Here is a 21,748-nt window from a genome sequence, read left to right as displayed (position 1 = left end):
GTTCCTGGTGCTGTGCCAAAATTTTCTCCTGTAACATTGAGGTCAGCCAACTCTGGCCCTGACGGTAGATTCTCCACATCTCCTACCATTACCCTCAGTGGAGACGACACCTCCTCTTCCACCATAGTGGTGGTCACCCCAACTGTCGTTGCTTCTGACTAGGGTTCCCAGGGTCACCCCTGAGTAGGGCCAGTCTATTGGGGACACCCCTGCCTCACAGGTCTGGGGAACTCTTGTCTGGGGCCACAGAGACACAAACCCTGGAAAGTTTCTCCCAATTATTAATTCATACGGCAACTTTGTGGCAATGGCCACCATGAGTCCAGCAGCCAGTTGCTGTTGACAAAGTCACCAAGGTGGTTGGATAGTCTTAAGTCACCATGTATACACAACACTCCAGCCTGTCGTCCCATATACTTCGTCGGCAGCACCAGGTTGGATCTCACTAAAGTTACTATACTTCCCGAGTCTTTTAATGCCTCCACAACACTACCTCCCACTTCCACGTGGCAGAGGTGACCCGAGACCCCTGCCCTGGGAACAATGGTGGCACACAGTCTCTGAGCATACAGGGACGGGTGGAGTGCATAATTGGGAACAATTTGCTCTTACATGTCCCAGCTCCTGACATCCCCAACATAGCAATGGGGCGGGGCTTTTAGGGCTTTCCAGGGGACACCTGGCCAATCCAGTTTTGGGAGGAGTAAGGCAGGGCCCTCCAGAACATATCGGCCAGCAGACGGTCCAGCATTGCAGTAGGATTCAATACCTCCGGCTGTAGCCATTTCTGCAGGCGTTGTAATAGGTTGTATTATTGTGGCCTGGCAGGGTCAGCGGGCTTAAATTCCCACTGTCGTACTGGCTGGGCCCAGACATTTACCCCCAGTCTTTCCAGGATCTCACCCTTAACCATGTCAGTCAGCAGCCTGGTCATGGAGCAAGTCAAAGTAAGCCTGCTGGGACCCCAATGTCAGGAACGGGGCAATGACCTCAGCCCACTGGTTTCGGGGTAACCTCTCCCTAATGGCCACCTTCTCAAAGACCGCATGGTAGGTCTCAACATCCTCTAGAGGGGGTCATCTTGGGGATCGCCATCCTAACAGCCTTCTGAGTGTCCGGGTTGTTCTGGGTCGTCGCTGCGGCTTGTAGCGCCATTATGTGCTGTAACAGCAGCTGGTTGGTCTCCTGTTGATGCTTGGTGGACTCCTGCTGGAGCTTGTTGGTCACCAGCTGTTGCAAGTTGGCCTCCATGAGTGCTTTTATAACCGCCTCCATTTTGGCAACACTGCTTTGCCCTTTACTCTATGACAAAACACTCCTGCTGTACCGTCAGTCATCTGTCGGCAGGATCGTTGCCCCTAGCAAACACTTCAATGGGTTATCCAAGGCTCAGTTGTCAGCAACAGCGTGCTGCAACTCAAATCGCTGACCTCACTGCGTTGCCCGCATCCTCCACCAAATGTGATGATTCGCTCTTGCGGACAGGTGCGGTTATAGTATAGAGGCACGGACACAGGACTTTTCAAATCAAAGTTCAGAGTTTTATTCACACTTGGCAAACAGTCTTAACTGCAGAACAAAAGGAGAAAGTAACAAAAGTCCACCTGTATTCCTTAGGTGTTTGTTCACACCCAAGTCCCTGTCATGTGGCATCAAGCAAGTCTTTTTCAGGCCTCCAGGCAGTCTGCTGACCAGCTTCCACACTCTTAAGGAAGATCTTCTCACACTGCTCTCTCTGGCAGTGTGAACGCCACTCACAGCGCGATTTCCTGTACATGTTGGAGTCCCTATCAGGTGACCGAGATCATGTGACTCAAGGCAAAGTCACGATCTCATAACCATGGAGCGCCGGGACGCTGCACTGCACGCCACAGAGCTCTCATATGAGCAAAGATGGTGACAGCAGGATGCTAAGTGTAAACTGAGCCCAGCCTCTAACAACAGGCAAGACCCGTGACTAATAGCACGCAGCACTGATCGCGGTGCCGCGTGCTATTAACCCTTTAGACTCAGCGTTCAAAGTTGATTGCTGCATCTAAAGTGAAAGTAAGCTACTTTGGGGACCGCCGTTGCAAAATCACGGCGACCCGAACAGCTGGAGGACATGAGGGTCCCCTATTTTCCTCCTGCATGTCTGATCACTGAATGCTCCGTGCCTGAGATCCAGGCATGAGCAGTCAAGTTGCAGAATCATTGATCAATGTTATCCTATGGGATAACAATGATCAATGTAAAAGATCAGTGTGTGCAATGTTATAGTCTCCTATGAGGAAGAAGAAAGAAAGAAGAAGAAGAAGCAGCAAAGAAAGAAAGAAGACCGGGACCCACACAGAAGAAGAAGAAGGTCGGGGCCCAAACAGAAGAAAAGAACAAGACTGAACCAGGGTAAATTAATAAAAGGACATTTTAATTACAAATTCATGATTATACACCTGGGGCGATCGGGCTGAAGAACATCCACATGACAGCCCACAGCTAGGAAGGAGTTTATTACAGTACAATAAGGTCAACATCATGGGGTTCTGCAGCAGCCGGGCCCCCAAGTACATGACAGGCTGGGGATGACACTGGAGTCAGGAGCCTCTACAGTGATGACCTTAGACCCTGGACAATATGTGACCAAACACATACCAGGAGTGGCCTCAGCAACACAACCCATGGGAGGTGGAATGATCTGCAGGCACCATGGACTCCAGCCCAGCACAGAATCACACTAGAGACAATGGATGACTCCAGCCCAGCAGAGCATCACACCTGAGACTGGGAGGACTCCAGCCCAGTAGAGCATCACACTAGACCCGGGGAGGACTCCAGCCCAGCAGAGCATCACACCTGAGACTGGGAGGACTCCAGCCCAGTAGAGCATCACACTAGACCCGGGGAGGACTCCAGCCCAGCAGAGCATCACACTAGACCCGGGGAGGACTCCAGCCCAGCAGAGCATCACACCAGACCCGGGGAGGACTCCAGCCCAGCAGAGCATCCCACCACTGTTCCAAAGATGCATTGCCGAGAAGAGTCGCAGCACATCGCCCCCCCGGAGTACAGTCCACCACTACTGCTGACTGGGAAGTCTCCTTCGGTCTTTTATGGAGTTTCGCTTCCTCTTCTTACTCAAGAAATTCTCTACTTTTCCTTTTTTCTTCAGCTCTTGATATTTATCTGCAAGATCCAACTTCCGCACATCACCTGCGGGCACAGAAGACGGGTATAGGAGTTATTCTCTCTACAGGGGCTGGACAGGTGGGTATAGTGTTCACTCATTATACACAGATGACAGCAGACAGGTATAGGGCTTACTACACACATATATATATATATACACACACACACACACAGGGCAGATATGTGTGGCGGAACCAACCTCGCCACTGTTCACTGGAGAAGCCTGGTTGCCCGCCTCCTACCTGCTGACTATGGCCCCTGGTAAATTTGTACTTTGAAGTAACTGATTTGGGCATGTTGTATTATATTATGCTGCTACTGGCCCAATTAAGAACCATCTGGGGACATACTGTGGAGTTACTGGGTGGCCACCATTTCATTTATCAGAGGCACTTGGTGAGAACAATGGAGTCTGCCTCTATCCTTGGAGATTATTGGATTTCTTTGTCCTGGGTGATAATTGGATTTCTTCCCAGTCGTCTGGGGGGAGGGAGGTATGGGTAAAGTGGGAAGGGTTTATGTTGAAGCCACTGCGATTGACTATTGTCCACTATGTTCCACAGTTTTCCTTCAGGTTCCCTAGGGGAGTGTCCACCTGGTGGAGACCTGCATAAATACCGGGCAGGTAGCCCCATTAAAGTGAGACCACTGCTTGACCCTCAACACGGAGCCTTGTCTCGTTCTTGGGGGGATTCACTGTATGCCGAGAGGGACTGACTGCCAGGAGTGGGAGCCGCTTGGGGAGCTTTTCCCGTTCGTCCGCTAGCAGCTATTCGTGAGGTTCCAGTTTGGAGTGTTATTGTGTATCCAGCTCGGGAGTTTGGTGTTCTGCAGTAACTGGGCCTGTCTCTCAGAAAGGGACATATCGCCTAAACGGATTTTAACCCCGTGTCTGCGGAAACTGTCCGTTACATCATGTATGCACCCCCTGGATGTAGTGAGCGTGCAGTGAGGTCCTGTGTTCCCCCTGGATGTAGTGAGTGTGCAGTGAGGTCCTGTGTTCCCCCTGGATGTAGTGAGCGTGCAGTGAGGTCCTGTGTTCCCCCTGGATGTAGTGAGGTCCTGTGTTCCCCCTGGATGTAGTGAGCGTGCAGTGAGCGTGCAGTGAGGTCCTGTGTTCCCCCTGGATGTAGTGAGGTCCTGTGTTCCCCCTGGATGTAGTGAGCGTGCAGTGAGCGTGCAGTGAGGTCCTGTGTTCCCCCTGGATGTAGTGAGCGTGCAGTGAGGTCCTGTGTTCCCCCTGGATGTAGTGAGCGTGCAGTGAGGTCCTGTATTCCCCGTGGATGTAGTGAGCGTGCAGTGAGGTCCTGTGTTCCCCGTGGATGTAGTGAGCGTGCAGTGAGGTCCTGTATTCCCCGTGGATGTAGTGAGCGTGCAGTGAGGTCCTGTATTCCCCGTGGATGTAGTGAGCGTGCAGTGAGGTCCTGTATTCCCCGTGGATGTAGTGAGCGTGCAGTGAGGTCCTGTATTCCCCGTGGATGTAGTGAGCGTGCAGTGAGGTCCTGTGTTCCCCCTGGATGTAGTGAGCGTGCAGTGAGGTCCTGTGTTCCCCCTGGATGTAGTGAGCGCGCAGTGAGGTCCTGTATTCCCCGTGGATGTAGTGAGCGTGCAGTGAGGTCCTGTGTTCCCCCTGGATGTAGTGAGCGCGCAGTGAGGTCCTGTATTCCCCGTGGATGTAGTGAGCGTGCAGTGAGGTCCTGTGTTCCCCCGTGGATGTAGTGAGCGTGCAGTGAGGTCCTGTATTCCCCCTGGATGTAGTGAGCGCGCAGTGAGGTCCTGTGTTCCCCCTGGATGTAGTGAGCGCGCAGTGAGGTCCTGTGTTCCCCCTGGATGTAGTGAGCGCGCAGTGAGGTCCTGTATTCCCCCTGGATGTAGTGAGCGTGCAGCGAGGTCCTGTGTTCCCTCTGGATGTAGTGAGCGTGCAGCGAGGTCCTGTGTTCCCCCTGGATGTAGTGAGCGTGCAGCGAGGTCCTGTATTCCCCGTGGATGTAGTGAGCGTGCAGTGAGGTCCTGTATTCCCCGTGGATGTAGTGAGCGTGCAGTGAGGTCCTGTATTCCCCGTGGATGTAGTGAGCATGCAGTGAGGTCCTGTATTCCCCCTGGATGTAGTGAGCGTGCAGTGAGGTCCTGTATTCCCCCTGGATGTAGTGAGCGCACAGTGAGGTCCTGTGTTCCCCCTGGATGTAGTGAGCGTGCAGTGAGGTCCTGTGTTCCCCCTGGATGTAGTGAGCGTGCAGTGAGGTCCTGTATTCCCCCTGGATGTAGTGAGCGTGCAGCGAGGTCCTGTGTTCCCCCTGGATGTAGTGAGCGTGCAGTGAGGTCCTGTATTCCCCCTGGATGTAGTGAGCGTGCAGTGAGCGTGCAGTGAGGTCCTCTATTCCCCCTGGATGTAGTGAGCGCGCAGTGAGGTCCTGTGTTCCCCCTGGATGTAGTGAGCATGCAGTGAGGTCCTGTGTTCCCCCTGGATGTAGTGAGCGTGCAGTGAGCGTGCAGTGAGGTCCTGTGTTCCCCCTGGATGTAGTGAGCGTGCAGTGAGGTCCTGTATTCCCCCTGGATGTAGTGAGCGCGCAGTGAGGTCCTGTGTTCCCCCTGGATGTAGTGAGCGTGCAGTGAGGTCCTGTATTCCCCCTGGATGTAGTGAGCGTGCAGTGAGCGTGCAGTGAGGTCCTCTATTCCCCCTGGATGTAGTGAGCGCGCAGTGAGGTCCTGTATTCCCCCTGGATGTAGTGAGCGCGCAGTGAGGTCCTGTATTCCCCGTGGATGTAGTGAGCGAGCAGTGAGGTCCTGTGTTCCCCCTGGATGTAGTGAGCGAGCAGTGAGGTCCTGTGTTCCCCCTGGATGTAGTGAGCATGCAGTGAGGTCCTGTGTTCCCCCTGGATGTAGTGAGCGTGCAGTGAGGTCCTGTATTCCCCGTGAATGTAGTGAGCGTGCAGTGAGGTCCTGTATTCCCCCTGGATGTAGTGAGCGTGCAGTGAGCGTGCAGTGAGGTCCTGTGTTCCCCCTGGATGTAGTGAGCGTGCAGTGAGGTCCTGTATTCCCCCTGGATGTAGTGAGCGTGCACTGAGGTCCTGTGTTCCCCCTGGATGTAGTGAGCGTGCAGTGAGGTCCTGTGTTCCCCCTGGATGTAGTGAGCGTGCAGTGAGGTCCTGTGTTCCCCGTGGATGTAGTGAGCGTGCAGTGAGGTCCTGTGTTCCCCGTGGATGTAGTGAGCGTGCACTGAGGTCCTGTGTTCCCCGTGGATGTAGTGAGCGTGCACTGAGGTCCTGTGTTCCCCGTGGATGTAGTGAGCGTGCACTGAGGTCCTGTGTTCCCCCTGGATGTAGTGAGCGTGCACTGAGGTCCTGTGTTCCCCCTGGATGTAGTGAGCGTGCAGTGAGGTCCTGTGTTCCCCCTGGATGTAGTGAGCGTGCAGTGAGCGTGCAGTGAGGTCCTGTGTTCCCCCTGGATGTAGTGAGCGTGCAGTGAGGTCCTGTATTCCCCCTGGATGTAGTGAGCACGCAGTGAGGTCCTGTGTTCCCCCTGGATGTAGTGAGCGTGCAGTGAGGTCCTGTATTCCCCCTGGATGTAGTGAGCGTGCAGTGAGCGTGCAGTGAGGTCCTCTGTTCCCCCTGGATGTAGTGAGCGCGCAGTGAGGTCCTGTATTCCCCCTGGATGTAGTGAGCGTGCAGTGAGGTCCTGTATTCCCCGTGGATGTAGTGAGCGAGCAGTGAGGTCCTGTGTTCCCCCTGGATGTAGTGAGCGAGCAGTGAGGTCCTGTGTTCCCCCTGGATGTAGTGAGCATGCAGTGAGGTCCTGTGTTCCCCCTGGATGTAGTGAGCGTGCAGTGAGCGTGCAGTGAGGTCCTCTATTCCCCCTGGATGTAGTGAGCGTGCAGTGAGGTCCTCTATTCCCCCTGGATGTAGTGAGCGTGCAGTGAGGTCCTGTATTCCCCCTGGATGTAGTGAGCGTGCAGTGAGGTCCTGTATTCCCCCTGGATGTAGTGAGCGTGCAGTGAGGTCCTGTATTCCCCCTGGATGTAGTGAGCGTGCAGTGAGGTCCTGTGTTCCCCCTGGATGTAGTGAGCGTGCAGTGAGCGTGCAGTGAGGTCCTCTATTCCCCCTGGATGTAGTGAGCGTGCAGTGAGGTCCTCTATTCCCCCTGGATGTAGTGAGCGTGCAGTGAGGTCCTGTATTCCCCCTGGATGTAGTGAGCGTGCAGTGAGGTCCTGTATTCCCCGTGGATGTAGTGAGCGTGCAGTGAGGTCCTGTATTCCCCGTGGATGTAGTGAGCGTGCAGTGAGGTCCTGTGTTCCCCCTGGATGTAGTGAGCGTGCAGTGAGGTCCTGTGTTCCCCCTGGATGTAGTGAGCGCGCAGTGAGGTCCTGTGTTCCCCCTGGATGTAGTGAGCGCGCAGTGAGGTCCTGTATTCCCCGTGGATGTAGTGAGCGTGCAGTGAGGTCCTGTGTTCCCCCTGGATGTAGTGAGCGCGCAGTGAGGTCCTGTATTCCCCCTGGATGTAGTGAGCGTGCAGTGAGCGTGCAGTGAGGTCCTGTGTTCCCCCGTGGATGTAGTGAGCGTGCAGTGAGGTCCTGTATTCCCCCTGGATGTAGTGAGCGCGCAGTGAGGTCCTGTGTTCCCCCTGGATGTAGTGAGCGCGCAGTGAGGTCCTGTATTCCCCCTGGATGTAGTGAGCGTGCAGTGAGCGTGCAGTGAGGTCCTGTGTTCCCCCGTGGATGTAGTGAGCGTGCAGTGAGGTCCTGTATTCCCCCTGGATGTAGTGAGCGCGCAGTGAGGTCCTGTGTTCCCCCGTGGATGTAGTGAGCGTGCAGTGAGGTCCTGTGTTCCCCCTGGATGTAGTGAGCGTGCAGTGAGGTCCTGTGTTCCCCCTGGATGTAGTGAGCGCGCAGCGAGGTCCTGTGTTCCCCCTGGATGTAGTGAGCGCGCAGCGAGGTCCTGTGTTCCCCCTGGATGTAGTGAGCGCGCAGTGAGGTCCTGTGTTCCCCCTGGATGTAGTGAGCGCGCAGTGAGGTCCTGTATTCCCCCTGGATGTAGTGAGCGTGCAGTGAGGTCCTGTGTTCCCCCTGGATGTAGTGAGCGTGCAGCGAGGTCCTGTGTTCCCCCTGGATGTAGTGAGCGTGCAGCGAGGTCCTGTATTCCCCGTGGATGTAGTGAGCGTGCAGTGAGGTCCTGTATTCCCCCTGGATGTAGTGAGCGTGCAGTGAGCGTGCAGTGAGGTCCTGTGTTCCCCCGTGGATGTAGTGAGCGTGCAGTGAGGTCCTGTATTCCCCCTGGATGTAGTGAGCGCGCACTGAGGTCCTGTGTTCCCCCTGGATGTAGTGAGCGCGCAGTGAGGTCCTGTGTTCCCCCTGGATGTAGTGAGCGCGCAGTGAGGTCCTGTATTCCCCCTGGATGTAGTGAGCGTGCAGTGAGGTCCTGTGTTCCCCCTGGATGTAGTGAGCGTGCAGCGAGGTCCTGTGTTCCCCCTGGATGTAGTGAGCGTGCAGCGAGGTCCTGTGTTCCCCCTGGATGTAGTGAGCGTGCAGCGAGGTCCTGTATTCCCCGTGGATGTAGTGAGCGTGCAGTGAGGTCCTGTATTCCCCGTGGATGTAGTGAGCGTGCAGTGAGGTCCTGTATTCCCCGTGGATGTAGTGAGCATGCAGTGAGGTCCTGTATTCCCCCTGGATGTAGTGAGCGTGCAGTGAGGTCCTGTATTCCCCCTGGATGTAGTGAGCGCGCAGTGAGGTCCTGTGTTCCCCCTGGATGTAGTGAGCGTGCAGTGAGGTCCTGTGTTCCCCCTGGATGTAGTGAGCGTGCAGTGAGGTCCTGTATTCCCCCTGGATGTAGTGAGCGTGCAGCGAGGTCCTGTGTTCCCCCTGGATGTAGTGAGCGTGCAGTGAGGTCCTGTATTCCCCCTGGATGTAGTGAGCGTGCAGTGAGGTCCTCTATTCCCCCTGGATGTAGTGAGCGTGCAGTGAGGTCCTGTATTCCCCCTGGATGTAGTGAGCGCGCAGTGAGGTCCTGTGTTCCCCCTGGATGTAGTGAGCGCGAAGTGAGGTCCTGTGTTCCCCCTGGATGTAGTGAGCGTGCAGTGAGGTCCTGTATTCCCCCTGGATGTAGTGAGCGTGCAGTGAGGTCCTCTATTCCCCCTGGATGTAGTGAGCGTGCAGTGAGGTCCTGTATTCCCCGTGGATGTAGTGAGCGAGCAGTGAGGTCCTGTATTCCCCTGGATGTAGTGAGCGTGCAGTGAGGTCCTGTATTCCCCCTGGATGTAGTGAGCGTGCAGTGAGGTCCTGTATTCCCCCTGGATGTAGTGAGCGTGCAGTGAGGTCCTGTGTTCCCCCTGGATGTAGTGAGCGAGCAGTGAGGTCCTGTGTTCCCCCTGGATGTAGTGAGCGTGCAGTGAGGTCCTGTATTCCCCGTGAATGTAGTGAGCGTGCAGTGAGGTCCTGTATTCCCCCTGGATGTAGTGAGCGTGCAGTGAGCGTGCAGTGAGGTCCTGTGTTCCCCCTGGATGTAGTGAGCGTGCAGTGAGGTCCTGTATTCCCCGTGAATGTAGTGAGCGTGCACTGAGGACCTGTGTTCCCCCTGGATGTAGTGAGCGTGCAGTGAGGTCCTGTGTTCCCCCTGGATGTAGTGAGCGTGCAGTGAGGTCCTGTGTTCCCCCTGGATGTAGTGAGCGTGCACTGAGGTCCTGTGTTCCCCCTGGATGTAGTGAGCGTGCAGTGAGGTCCTGTGTTCCCCCTGGATGTAGTGAGCGTGCAGTGAGGTCCTGTGTTCCCCCTGGATGTAGTGAGCGTGCAGTGAGGTCCTGTGTTCCCCCTGGATGTAGTGAGCGTGCAGTGAGGTCCTGTATTCCCCCTGGATGTAGTGAGCGTGCAGTGAGCGTGCAGTGAGGTCCTCTATTCCCCCTGGATGTAGTGAGCGCGCAGTGAGGTCCTGTATTCCCCCTGGATGTAGTGAGCGTGCAGTGAGGTCCTGTATTCCCCGTGGATGTAGTGAGCGAGCAGTGAGGTCCTGTGTTCCCCCTGGATGTAGTGAGCATGCAGTGAGGTCCTGTGTTCCCCCTGGATGTAGTGAGCGTGCAGTGAGCGTGCAGTGAGGTCCTCTATTCCCCCTGGATGTAGTGAGCGTGCAGTGAGGTCCTCTATTCCCCCTGGATGTAGTGAGCGTGAGGTGAGGTCCTGTGTTCCCCCTGGATGTAGTGAGCGTGCAGTGAGGTCCTCTATTCCCCCTGGATGTAGTGAGCGTGCAGTGAGGTCCTCTATTCCCCCTGGATGTAGTGAGCGTGCGGTGAGGTCCTGTGTTCCCCCTGGATGTAGTGAGCGAGCAGTGAGGTCCTGTGTTCCCCCTGGATGTAGTGAGCATGCAGTGAGGTCCTGTGTTCCCCCTGGATGTAGTGAGCGTGCAGTGAGGTCCTGTATTCCCCCTGGATGTAGTGAGCATGCAGTGAGGTCCTGTGTTCCCCCTGGATGTAGTGAGCGAGCAGTGAGGTCCTGTGTTCCCCCTGGATGTAGTGAGCATGCAGTGAGGTCCTGTGTTCCCCCTGGATGTAGTGAGCGTGCAGTGAGGTCCTGTATTCCCCGTGAATGTAGTGAGCGTGCAGTGAGGTCCTGTATTCCCCCTGGATGTAGTGAGCGTGCAGTGAGCGTGCAGTGAGGTCCTGTGTTCCCCCTGGATGTAGTGAGCGTGCAGTGAGGTAGCACTCACTTTTCTTGAGGTAGAAAGGCTTCTTCCCCTGCTGGGCGCGCTCTCTCTGTTGTCTCTTGAACTCTGCCTCTTTCTCCCGGAGCTTCTGCTTCTTCTTGGCAGCTTCTTCCTGCTGATTCTAAATGGAAGCACAAGCATCAATGATTAGCAGAGCTTGGGGGTCTCCTGTTCCCCTTGGTCTCTCCCAGACACATCCCCTCTCCCCCACCCCCTTGGGTCTCCCGGCCCCTTCCCCCATCCTCCTGGGTACGGCCTCACCATCCGGTCCAGTAACTGCTTCAGCTGCTCCTTCAGCTCCGGGTCCCGAGACTTCTTAAGCTGCTTCTCCAAGTCCTGTGGAAAGAATCATAAAGATGAGTGGAAGGGGGACACCTTATACTGTGTGGGTGGAAGCCGCTCAAACACCAGCATCACATGACAGCCGCTCCCAGACTGACATCTAGATCAGAGTCTCCCAATCAGTGGGCCCCTGTTGGTAAGAAGTAGTAGGGTCTGTCTGTAGGAGTACTTTCTGTTTATTCTGTAGGTCCAGACAAATACGATACCAATTCATATAGGTTTTCTTTTATTTTACTAAAAAACATTTTGTATGACGAGTATGGATAAAGTTGTTCTGACCCCTAGAACTCTTCTTTTTATTACCACCAAACCCCGAGCAGAGGTCAGTGACAAAGAGAACAGAGATCAAATCTTCAATGGCCAACAACCCCCATCCTCCACCCCCGGGAACTACAAAAACCAACCTAAAGCCAAGAAAGATCCATTCACGTAACAGCAGAACGGTTCTTCATGTGACAGTCTGTGCCCGGGAAACAGGGGCAGAGTGCCAGCCGTGTGGATAGAGGTGAATAATAATACAGACCATCCAGGGAGCGAGGAACCGTTCAGAATGGACTGCACCCTCACAGGTCAGGAGACACTGAACACTTTACTGGTGATCAATGAGAACGAGGACTCTTCATTACAGAACACGCTGCAGCCGCTGTCCATATGTGGAGGAGCCTCTTAATATAAGGGGACAAACGTTCAAAGCTCCACATATATATATAATTGGGACCAGTCTAGGGGACACACACTCCGATATCTTCACTCCTGGCCATTCTGCCTGACCCAATTAATATTCACTGCTACTCGGCCCATTGCCTCATTTATATTCACTGCTCCTCAGCTAATTTGTGTCTCAGCAGCTGGGAGCAGTGTCATCACTAGTGCTGCAGGAGCAGTGAATATTAAATGAGGGGGCAGGCCAAGGAGCAGTGAATATCAATGAGGGGGCAGGCCGAGGAGCTGTGAATGTTAATGAAGGGGTGGGCTGAGGAGCAGTGAATATTAATGAAGGCAGGGTGGGCAAAACGGCCGGAAGTGAAGACATCAGTATTCCTAAAAGAGTAATGTGAATGGGGGAGTGCTTGCATGTCAGACTCATGTATACATTCGGCTGGATATCACCAGCTGCACAGAATGGGGTAAGATGCATTGTTATAAAGAGGGTCCCCTGCACTATAAGCCTGTGTATGCAGTGCTGGTGACTTTCCTGTCAGGTCCCCTCTAACTGTAGCTGCCAGTAAATCTTTGATAAGCAGGTAATGGTCATGTCCAAACTAGGAGAAGAATTATCCCACTGAATTGAGGGCTGGGGCAATTATAAAGGAAGCTCAAAAAGAATGGAGCGTGTGCTCTTCCCTTTTTTCCTTCCTCTTTTCCTGTTCTTTGTGTTTTTTAGGTTAGCAGCAGTGTTTAGTGGAATGGTGGCCCTTGTTTGTTGCTCGCGCTCCCATGGGTTGGGTACTTGAGTGGGACTCTTTACCTTCTCCCCTTTCTTCTTAGTGCTCTCCTAATGCTTGGGGGATGGTTCTCATGCCAATTTTTCTTGCATTGCCTTTTATGATTCCACTATGTTTATTGCTGCCCTGTAATTTTTTGCTATGCTTGTCCATTTTTCTGTTTTATGATGTTTGACTGACCGGATTTGTTCTCTGCCTCCCAAGGCCATTGAGCCTGCTGGATTTTTGTCTTTTATGCCATTGTATTTTGGGTTTACTTCATAAACTCTTCTTGAATTTTGAAAAAATAAAAAAATAAAAAAATGGAGCGTGTTCAGCCATAACCGAGACAACATTCACAGAGTCATCCCTGAATATGGAAACTATATAATGTCTGAACACCGTAAAATCTACGTCAGACAGGAGGGCACAAATATATTGGAGGGTTCAATTAGGAAAGGAAGGACATTTCCAAAAAGGAACCAGTGAAGTATATAATCAAGTCTACAAATTAAGTGAGAAATCTCTGAACGCTACCACGGATGAGAACTATTCAGGTGCCCCCACCCCCATCCAGTCCACACAATGCTGGAAGCTTTTACATAAGGTAGATTATTAAGGTCTACAGTAAAGCAAATACATGAAGTCCATGATTAACATCACCTTTAAAGATGAGCGAACTTACAGTAAATTCGATTCGTCACAAACTTCTCGGCTCGGCAGATGATGACTTTTCCTGCATAAATTAGTTCAGCTTTCAGGTGCTCCGGTGGGCTGGAAAAGGTGGATACATTCCTAGGAAAGAGTCTCCTAATACTGTATCCACCTTTTCCAGCCACCGGAGCACCTGAAAGCTGAACTAATTTATGCAGGATAAGTCATCAACTGCCGAGCCGAGAAGTTTGTGACGAATCGAATTTACTGTAAATTCGCTCATCTCTAATCACATTCTTACCGAAACCCTGTGGCTTATAGTTACAGTATTTATAGATGAACTGGCTTTAACCCCTTAAGGACACATGACGTACTGGAACGTCATGTGTCCGCTCCCGATCTATAACGTCATAGCGGGTCGGGCCCGGCCTCTAACAACGGCCAGGACCCATGTCTAATAGCGCGCGGCATTGATCGCTGTGCCGCACGCTATTAACCCTTTAGACGCATCGTTCAAAGTTGAACGCTGCGTCTAAAGTGAAACTGAAACCATGCCGGATAGCTCAGTGGGCTGTTTGGGATAGCCGCGACAAAATCACGGCATCCCGAACAGCTTACAGGACAGCAGGAGGGCCCCTACCTGCCTCCTCGCTGTCTGATCGCCGAATGACTGCTCAGTGCCTGAGATCCAGGTATGAGCAGTCAAGCGGCAGAATCATCGATCACTGGTTTCTTATGAGAGACCAGTGATCAATGATAAAGATCAGTGTGTGCAGTGTTATAGGTCCCTATGGGATAATAATGATCAGTATAAGAGATCAGTGTGTGCAGTGTTATAGGTCCCTATGGGATAGCAATGATCAGTATAAGAGATCAGTGTGTGCAGTGTTATAGGTCCCTATGGGATAATAATGATCAGTATAAGAGATCAGTGTGTGCAGTGTTATAGTCTCCTATGGGATAATAATGATCAGTATAAGAGATCAGTGTGTGCTGTGTTATATTCTCCTATGGGATAATAATGATCAGTATAAGAGATCAGTGTGTGCAGTGTTATAGGTCCCTATGGGATAATAATGATCAGTATAAGAGATCAGTGTGTGCAGTGTTATAGGTCCCTATGGGATAATAATGATCAGTATAAGAGATCAGTGTGTGCAGTGTTATAGGTCCCTATGGGATAATAATGATCAGTATAAGAGATCAGTGTGTGCAGTGTTATAGTCTCCTATGGGATAACCATGATCAGTATAAGAGATCAGTGTGTGCAGTGTTATAGTCTCCTATGGGATAACAATGATCAGTATAAGAGATCAGTGTGTAGTATTATAGGTCCCTATGGGATAATAATGATCAGTATAAGAGATCAGTGTGTGCAGTGTTATAGTCTCCTATGGGATAATAATGATCAGTATAAGAGATCAGTGTGTGCAGTGTTATAGTCTCCTATGGGATAACAATGATCAGTATAAGAGATCAGTGTGTGCAGTGTTATAGTCTCCTATGGGATAATAATAATCAGTATAAGAGATCAGTGTGTGCAGTGTTATAGTCTCCTATGGGATAATAATGATCAGTATAAGAGATCAGTGTGTGCAGTGTTATAGTCTCCTATGGGATAACAATGATCAGTATAAGAGATCAGTGTGTGCAGTGTTATAGTCTCCTATGGGATAACAATGATCAGTATAAGAGATCAGTGTGTGCAGTAATATAGGTCCCTATGGGATAATAATGATAAGTATAAGAGATGGGAGCTATAACACTGCCAAAAAAAATGAATAAAAAGTCAATAAGTCCGATCAATGCAAAAATGGTACCGCTCAAAACTTCAGATCACGGCGCAAAAAAGGAGCCCTCATACCGCCCCATACACGGAAAAATAAAAAAGTTATAGGGGTCAGAAGATGACAATTTTAAACGTATTAATTTTCCTGCATGTAGTTATGATTTTTTCCAGAAGTGCGACAATATCCAACCTATATAAGTCGGGGATCATTTTAATCGTATGGACCTACAGAATAATGATAAGGTGTCATTTTTACCGAAAAATGTACTGCGTAGAAACGGAAGCCCCCAAAAGTTACAAAACTGCGTTTTTTATCAATTTTGTCTCACAATGATTTTTTTTCCCCGTTTCACCGTAGATTTTTGGGCACAATGACTGATGTCATTACAAAGAAGAATTGGTGGCGCAAAAAATAAGCATCATATGGATTTTTAGGTGCAAAATTGAAAGAGTTATGATTTTTTAAATGCAAGGAGCAAAAAATGAAAATGCAAAAACGGAAAAACCCCCGATCCTTAAGGGGTTAAAGATGATGAATAAATGGAAGTTTCACAGAAGATGTCTTTTACCTTTTACATCAGTTTTTTTCTTTAGGAAATTTTTGCATAAGCATTTGGGTTGTTTTAAAAGAGACTAATGTGCTAACCCGTTACCCCAATAAACTGTCTGAAGAGTTCATTGTTTCACATCAGCTCCGTAAAGGAGATCTCCGGGACATAAAAACGTATTCCCTATCTACAAGATCAGTGTCAGATCGCGGGGGATCTGACCGCCGGAACCCCCCGCGATCTCCCACCCTGGTTCTCCTCCAGAAAAGAGCAATGTCAACATTGCATGAAGGTGCTGCCAACGCACCCCCTCAATGCATCTCTATGGGAGAGACAGAGCGCTGCATTTGCTTATCTCCGGCTCTCCCATAGAGATGCATGGACCTAAAGGGTTAACAGCCTCAAAGTAGCTCAAGAAGAGCCCGGTTTGGCGCTGGATAGTGTCAGAATTCTGTTCTGTCGTTCTCACATATGTCATGGGGAGGAAAGTGTTAAAAAAACATTAAGGAATAAAAAAAAAAAGAAGTTTTTGAAAATACATGGTCTGGGGCCCCCTCTATACAGTCTCCCCGGGCCTCAGAACTCCAGACACTATGCGGGTCCTAGGTTGTCGTCACCTGCTTCTCCTTATTCTTTATCCCATCCAGGAACCTGTACGTCTTCTCAAACACCTCCGGCTTAAACTCTCCGGAGAGATCATCAAACCGTGGATCTCGCCGAATCTGTAAGAAGAAAGTGACATCTGATGGGACGGGAATTTACCGATACTTCATTTTACACCCCATACATGTGTAACCATTGGGACCGAGCAGCTGGAAATGACAAGTGGTGCATAAATGCTGGAACCAAATTGTATATGACACCGCCACACAATACAGAGAGATATATACGAGGTGTAAATGCCTTTCACCTTTTTATATCAGGCCCCAGGCCACGCCTCTTTCGCTCAGTCAGTTCCTCGGATTTGCTTTTATTTTGGTGGAAACTTTTTATTTATCAGAAAAGAGAAGTAGATTTTTATGCTTACCGTAATATCTCTCTCGGAGGATCCATTGGGGACACAGAGACCGTGGGTATATGCTGCTGCCACTAGGAGGCTTGACACTAGGCAACAAAAGAAAGTCGGCCCCTCCCAGCAGAATATGCCCCGCCTACAGACTCTGAGCTATCAGTTTAGTCCCAAAGCAGTAGGAGAGGACCAACAGGTAAAGAAAAGAAAAAAGTAGCTGTCCGAGGAAACCACAGATGAAAACTAACTGAATCAAGGACACCTAAACAAAATGGGTGGGTGCCGTGTCCCCCAATGGATCCTCCGAGAAAGATTTTACGGTAAGCATAAAAATCTACTTTTTTCGTTCGGCTCCATTGAAAAAGACACAGAGAAAGTAGGATGTACCAAAGCAGTCCCCGGGGTGAAAAAAAAAAAATAATTTTAAAAAACTCCACGTAACTCAAGTGGAAGGCTGGTCCACAGCCGCCTGCAGCACCTTGCGACTCAAACCAGCATCAGTGGATGCCAAGGTATGCACCTGTTAAAATTTCGTAAACATATGCAAGGACGACCAGGTGGCCGCCTTACAGATTTGCAAGGCCGAAGCCCTGCTGCGGAGAGCCCAGGAAGCCCCGATGGAACGAGTGGAATGAGTTGAGACCGGGAAGGGAGGAGTCTTCCCCTTGCAGTGGCATGCTTCCGAGATGGCATAACGGATCCACCACGAAATGGTCGCTTTTGAAGCAGGAAGTCCCTTATGACGACCCTCCAGAAGCACAAAGAAAGTCACACTGGTGAAAGGAAGAAGTGACAGAGGTAAATCAGAACGACCCGTACCACATCAAGACCATGAAGCAAACGTTCCCTGGGATGGGACAGAGCTGGACAAAAAGGACAGAAGGAAGAGATCCTCGTTGAGGTGAAAGGCAGAGACCACCTTAGGCAAAAAGGACTGGACCGGATGGAAAACAACCTTGTCCTGGTGTAAAACCAGGTAAGGGGAATGGCAGGAAAGAGCCGCCAGCTCCAAAACCCTCCTAATGGAAGTGACTGCAATGAGGAAGGCCACCTTCAAGGAAAGGATATGCAGAGAAACATCCCTGAGAGATTTGAAGGGAGTACCCTGCAAGGAACCAGATTCAGTTCCCAAGGGGGAGTAGGGGGATCTGTAAGGCGGAGTCGCATGAGCAACACCCTGCAGAAAAGTCCGGATGTGAGGATCGGATACCAGGGGATGCTGAAAGAGAATGGAGAGAGAGTCGACACCTAACCCTTAAGGGAACTGAGAGCCAAGCGTTGTTCAAGTCCAGAGTGTAAAAAAGAAAGAGGGCGTGGGAGGGAGAACAACTGGGGGAGAAGGAGTGAGATTCACACCATTGGAAGTAGGACCGCCAAGTACGGAGACGAAAAGGAGGGAAGGACGACCAGGGAATCACTAGGGCATCTACAGCTAGGGCCAGAGAGCTTTCTGGGAGAACTAATGGCCCTGGACCGTCCGGTCCCTGAAGACTCCTCCACCTGAAGAGGTCGACAACTGAAACTGGGCGAAGGGAACGGCTTCCATGGCCGCCACCATCCGACCCAGGACTTCTATGCAGAACCGAATGGAAACTGGAACAGAACGCCAGAGAAGACTGATGACAGCACGGCGCTTGTCTGGCGGAAGCCGAATTCAGGCGGTTGCCGTGTCGAACTGGAGTCCCAAGAAAATCAGAGACTGGGTGGGAATCAGGTTGGACTTGTCCTGACTGACCACCCAGCCGAAACAGGACTAGGTCTGAAGAGCGAGACTAAGACTCTTTCGATTCTGGGCCCTGGTTGGAGCCTTGACCAGGAGGTCTTTAAGGTAGGTGATCAAGGATACACACCCCGGGCTTGCAGGATGGTGATCACTGCCGCCAGGACCTTGGTGAAGACCTTTGGGGACATGGCCAGGCCAAAAGGAAGGGCCACAAACTGAAAATGGCCCTTCGGAACTGCGTATATGACAATTGAGGAGCTTAAGATCCAGGATCGGCGTTTTTGGGGACGACGAACAGGTTGGACTAGAACCCAAAAAAACGCTCCTTGGGAGGAACTGGGACAATCACTCCCTGAGCGAGAAGGGTCCGAAGCCCAACCCGAAAGGCCACTGCCAAAGAAGGAAAAAATAAAAAATAAATAAAAATAAAAAGCGATCCCTTGGGAAGGAAGCAAACTCGATCAGATAGCCGTTGGAAACGACATCTTGGACCCAAGAGTCTTGCATGTGGGCAGATGAAATGTCCCAAAACAGGGACAAACGACCTCCCACCCAAAAAGTGTTCGGGTGGGGGTGTCCCTTCAGGCGGAGGGAGGCTTGGCCTTAAAAAGGCCGGAACGGTTATCAGACTTCCTGGAGGGACGAGCCTTGAAGGCAGGGGTCTCCTTATCCTGTAAGGGGGCCGGTCTGGTTGCCCAACCCGAGCCAAAGGACCGAAAGGAGATTGATTCCCTGCGGGAATTGGTACTGCGATACTTCTTCGGTAATATGGAGCTCTAACCTCGGAAATAATTTCATTCAGGCGTTTCCCGAAGAGTCAGGTCCTGGAGAAGTGAAGCTCAGTGAGAGATTTCTTAGAAGTGGCATCGGCATCCCAGGCCTTGAGCCATATGGGGCGACGAATTGCCACCAGGTTACCTGTGGAAAAAGCCGTACAATGGCCAGACTGCAGAGAAACAGAGCACAAATAGTCTCCAGCATTGGAGAGTTGAAGTGCAAGATCCGCCAAATCTTCCGAGGGGCCCGAGACAAAATGCCCTAGTGGAGCTGGGAAGCCCAGACAGAAAAGAGGCAAAGGCAGGAAGTAAAGATGAACCTGCTGCTTCAAAGGCGAATTTGGCAAGATTTTCAATCCTCTTGTCCGCGAGGTCCTTAAAGGATGCAGCATCCGCCAAGAGGTAGGAGTAGTAAATTTCGACAGGCGAGAAACCGGAGGATCCACAGCCGGCAGAGAAGTCAGTTTCACAATGAGGTCCTGGGCAAGGAGAAATTGTGCCCGAACTTTCTTAGTCACCTGAAAGAGTATGTCTGGATGCTTCCATGCCGTTTACAGTAAGGTGTCAAATTCAGCATGAGAGCTGAAGACTTTAGACGAGCGACGGGAACGGTGAAAGGAAACTTCTGGAGCTGGGTCCGAAGTTCTGGGGTCCTCTTGGTGAAAGGTGTCCCTGATGGCTGACACCAAATTGTCAACCATGTTCGACACGCTGGCTCGGTCCTCTGGATCAGGGGCAGAACCTGGCACCTCATCTTCCAGTTCCCCAGGAGAGTGGGAGCGGGTGGCGGTTGGCGCAGCCGACAGCAAACAGAACCCCCGGTGCTCCGGTTACCTCACCCGTGGAGGCGGCCAAAGCAAAAGTAATATGCTGGTCGCATGGCGCAGGTGCCGGAGAGATAAGGCTGTAAAAATGCCTCTAAATTATAAGTGAAAACCAGGAAAAATAAATAAATAACCCGCACCACTGTTTCTGTCCCCTATATTTCTGTCCCCTATATTCTGTCCCCAGAATGAATAAAAAGGAGTTGGCCCAAAACAGGGGTGCTACAGAGGTTGAGAATCCTGATAAAAGATAGATTCCTGGAAAAAAGAGGGAAGGAGAAGGAATACTCACCTTGTTCTGGGGAAACTTACCTATTGAAGTCTTCAGCCAGCTATTATACACCTGCATCATGCCGGGCTGAAACAGTGAGGAAAGGTAGGCGGAGCATGACCCAAAGGTACAACCCCAGGTGCTGACCGGTGGCGAGAAGGGGTTGACAGTGTATAACTCGATGCCTGTGCCCCTTCTTCACAAATGAACAGTGAACGCTATGCTCTTGAGACCCCACCTAAAAACAGAGCAATAAAAAGGGAGAGAAAATCTAAATACACGTCCCTAAAGAAAATAAACAACCAGGTCAGGAGAACTCCACACCTGTGTCTGCCTCCTACTGACACTAAGCTAAAACTGATAGCTCAGAGTCTGTGGGCGGGGCATATTCTGCTGGGAGCGGCAGACTTTTTGTTACCTAGTATCAGCAGCATATACCCAAGGTCTCTGTGTCCCCCAATGGAGCCGATCGAGAAATTGTGTAAAACTTCTGCTCCATCACCGCTCCGCAGATCCCACCGATCCAACGATCCCACCTGATCCACAGATCTCACCCGATCCACTGTGTAAGAGAAGCCTGAAGAGCCTTGCCCCATCACCCATCCCCATCCCACCCGATCCACTGAGTAATAGAAGCGGGAGAGCCTTGCCCCATTACCGCTCCACAGATCCCATCCGAACCACATCCCACCAGATTTGCTGCGTAAAAGGAGACAGGATCTAAATCAGAAGCCCATAGTAAACCAAACAGTAGCCGCTCCTCACCGCTGTCCTGGCCGGGATCACCTTCCTCAAGAATCGGACCGCCTTCTTAGAGGACATTTCCATGGGTCTGAAAAGAAGACATTGTGCTAAATCATCAATCTGTCTGATCATCACCAACAAAAGACCGAATAAGACAGAACGCCGAATCCCCGACAACAGGGCAGGACACCACATCGGTATGTCCACCGCATCGACAGCTCCACCACCATATCTCATCTCTACAGGAAAGAGTATGACTCCAGTCCTATCCTGGACCGCTCCACCATATCTCCTCTCTACACTACAGATGTGACTCCAGTCCTATCCCTGACCGCTCCACCATATCTCCTCTCTACACTACAGATGTGACTCCAGTCCTATCCTGGACCGCTCCACCATATCTCCTCTCTACACTACAGATGTGACTCCAGTCCTATCCCTGACCGCTCCACCATATCTCCTCTCTACACTACAGATGTGACTCCAGTCCTATCCCTGACCGCTCCACCATATCTGCTCTATACACTACAGATGTGACTCCAGTCCTCTCCCTGACCGCTCCACCATATCTTATCTACACTACAGATGTGACTCCAGTCCTCTCCCTGTCATTAGTCCCATTCCTATTGGCTGCAGGGAGCCATGATACGTTACTATACACGCACCGATTTTTATCCAGTTGTTCTTTTCCGGCACCTGACAATTTTCCTCCTCGAGCTCCTGGCGCCATCTTGTAGAAAGCTTTAGTCCCCACATTTTTCTGAACTTTGATGATCTCCTCAAAAGACATCGAGGAA

The 21,748-nt window shown here is 51.3% G+C and overlaps 1 protein-coding gene across 1 annotated transcript; it reads right to left on the bottom strand.

Moving 5' to 3' along the window:
• Positions 1 to 2,386: 2,386 nt before the first annotated feature.
• RRP36 (ribosomal RNA processing 36) lies at positions 2,387 to 21,742 on the bottom strand. The gene is made up of 6 exons (XM_056553883.1): positions 21,617 to 21,742; positions 20,973 to 21,039; positions 16,222 to 16,326; positions 11,109 to 11,183; positions 10,851 to 10,968; positions 2,387 to 3,189 (listed from the first exon to the last, which is right to left on the bottom strand). The coding sequence occupies exons 1-6, from the start codon at positions 21,739 to 21,741 to the stop codon at positions 3,056 to 3,058; spliced, it is 624 nt and encodes a 207-aa protein (XP_056409858.1). The 5' UTR covers position 21,742; the 3' UTR covers positions 2,387 to 3,055.
• Positions 21,743 to 21,748: the final 6 nt, after the last annotated feature.

Source organism: Hyla sarda, unplaced genomic scaffold, assembly GCF_029499605.1.
Source record: "Hyla sarda isolate aHylSar1 unplaced genomic scaffold, aHylSar1.hap1 scaffold_426, whole genome shotgun sequence".
In the NCBI taxonomy this organism is placed as follows: domain Eukaryota; kingdom Metazoa; phylum Chordata; class Amphibia; order Anura; family Hylidae; genus Hyla; species Hyla sarda.
This window is presented reverse-complemented; position numbering and strand designations above follow the sequence as displayed.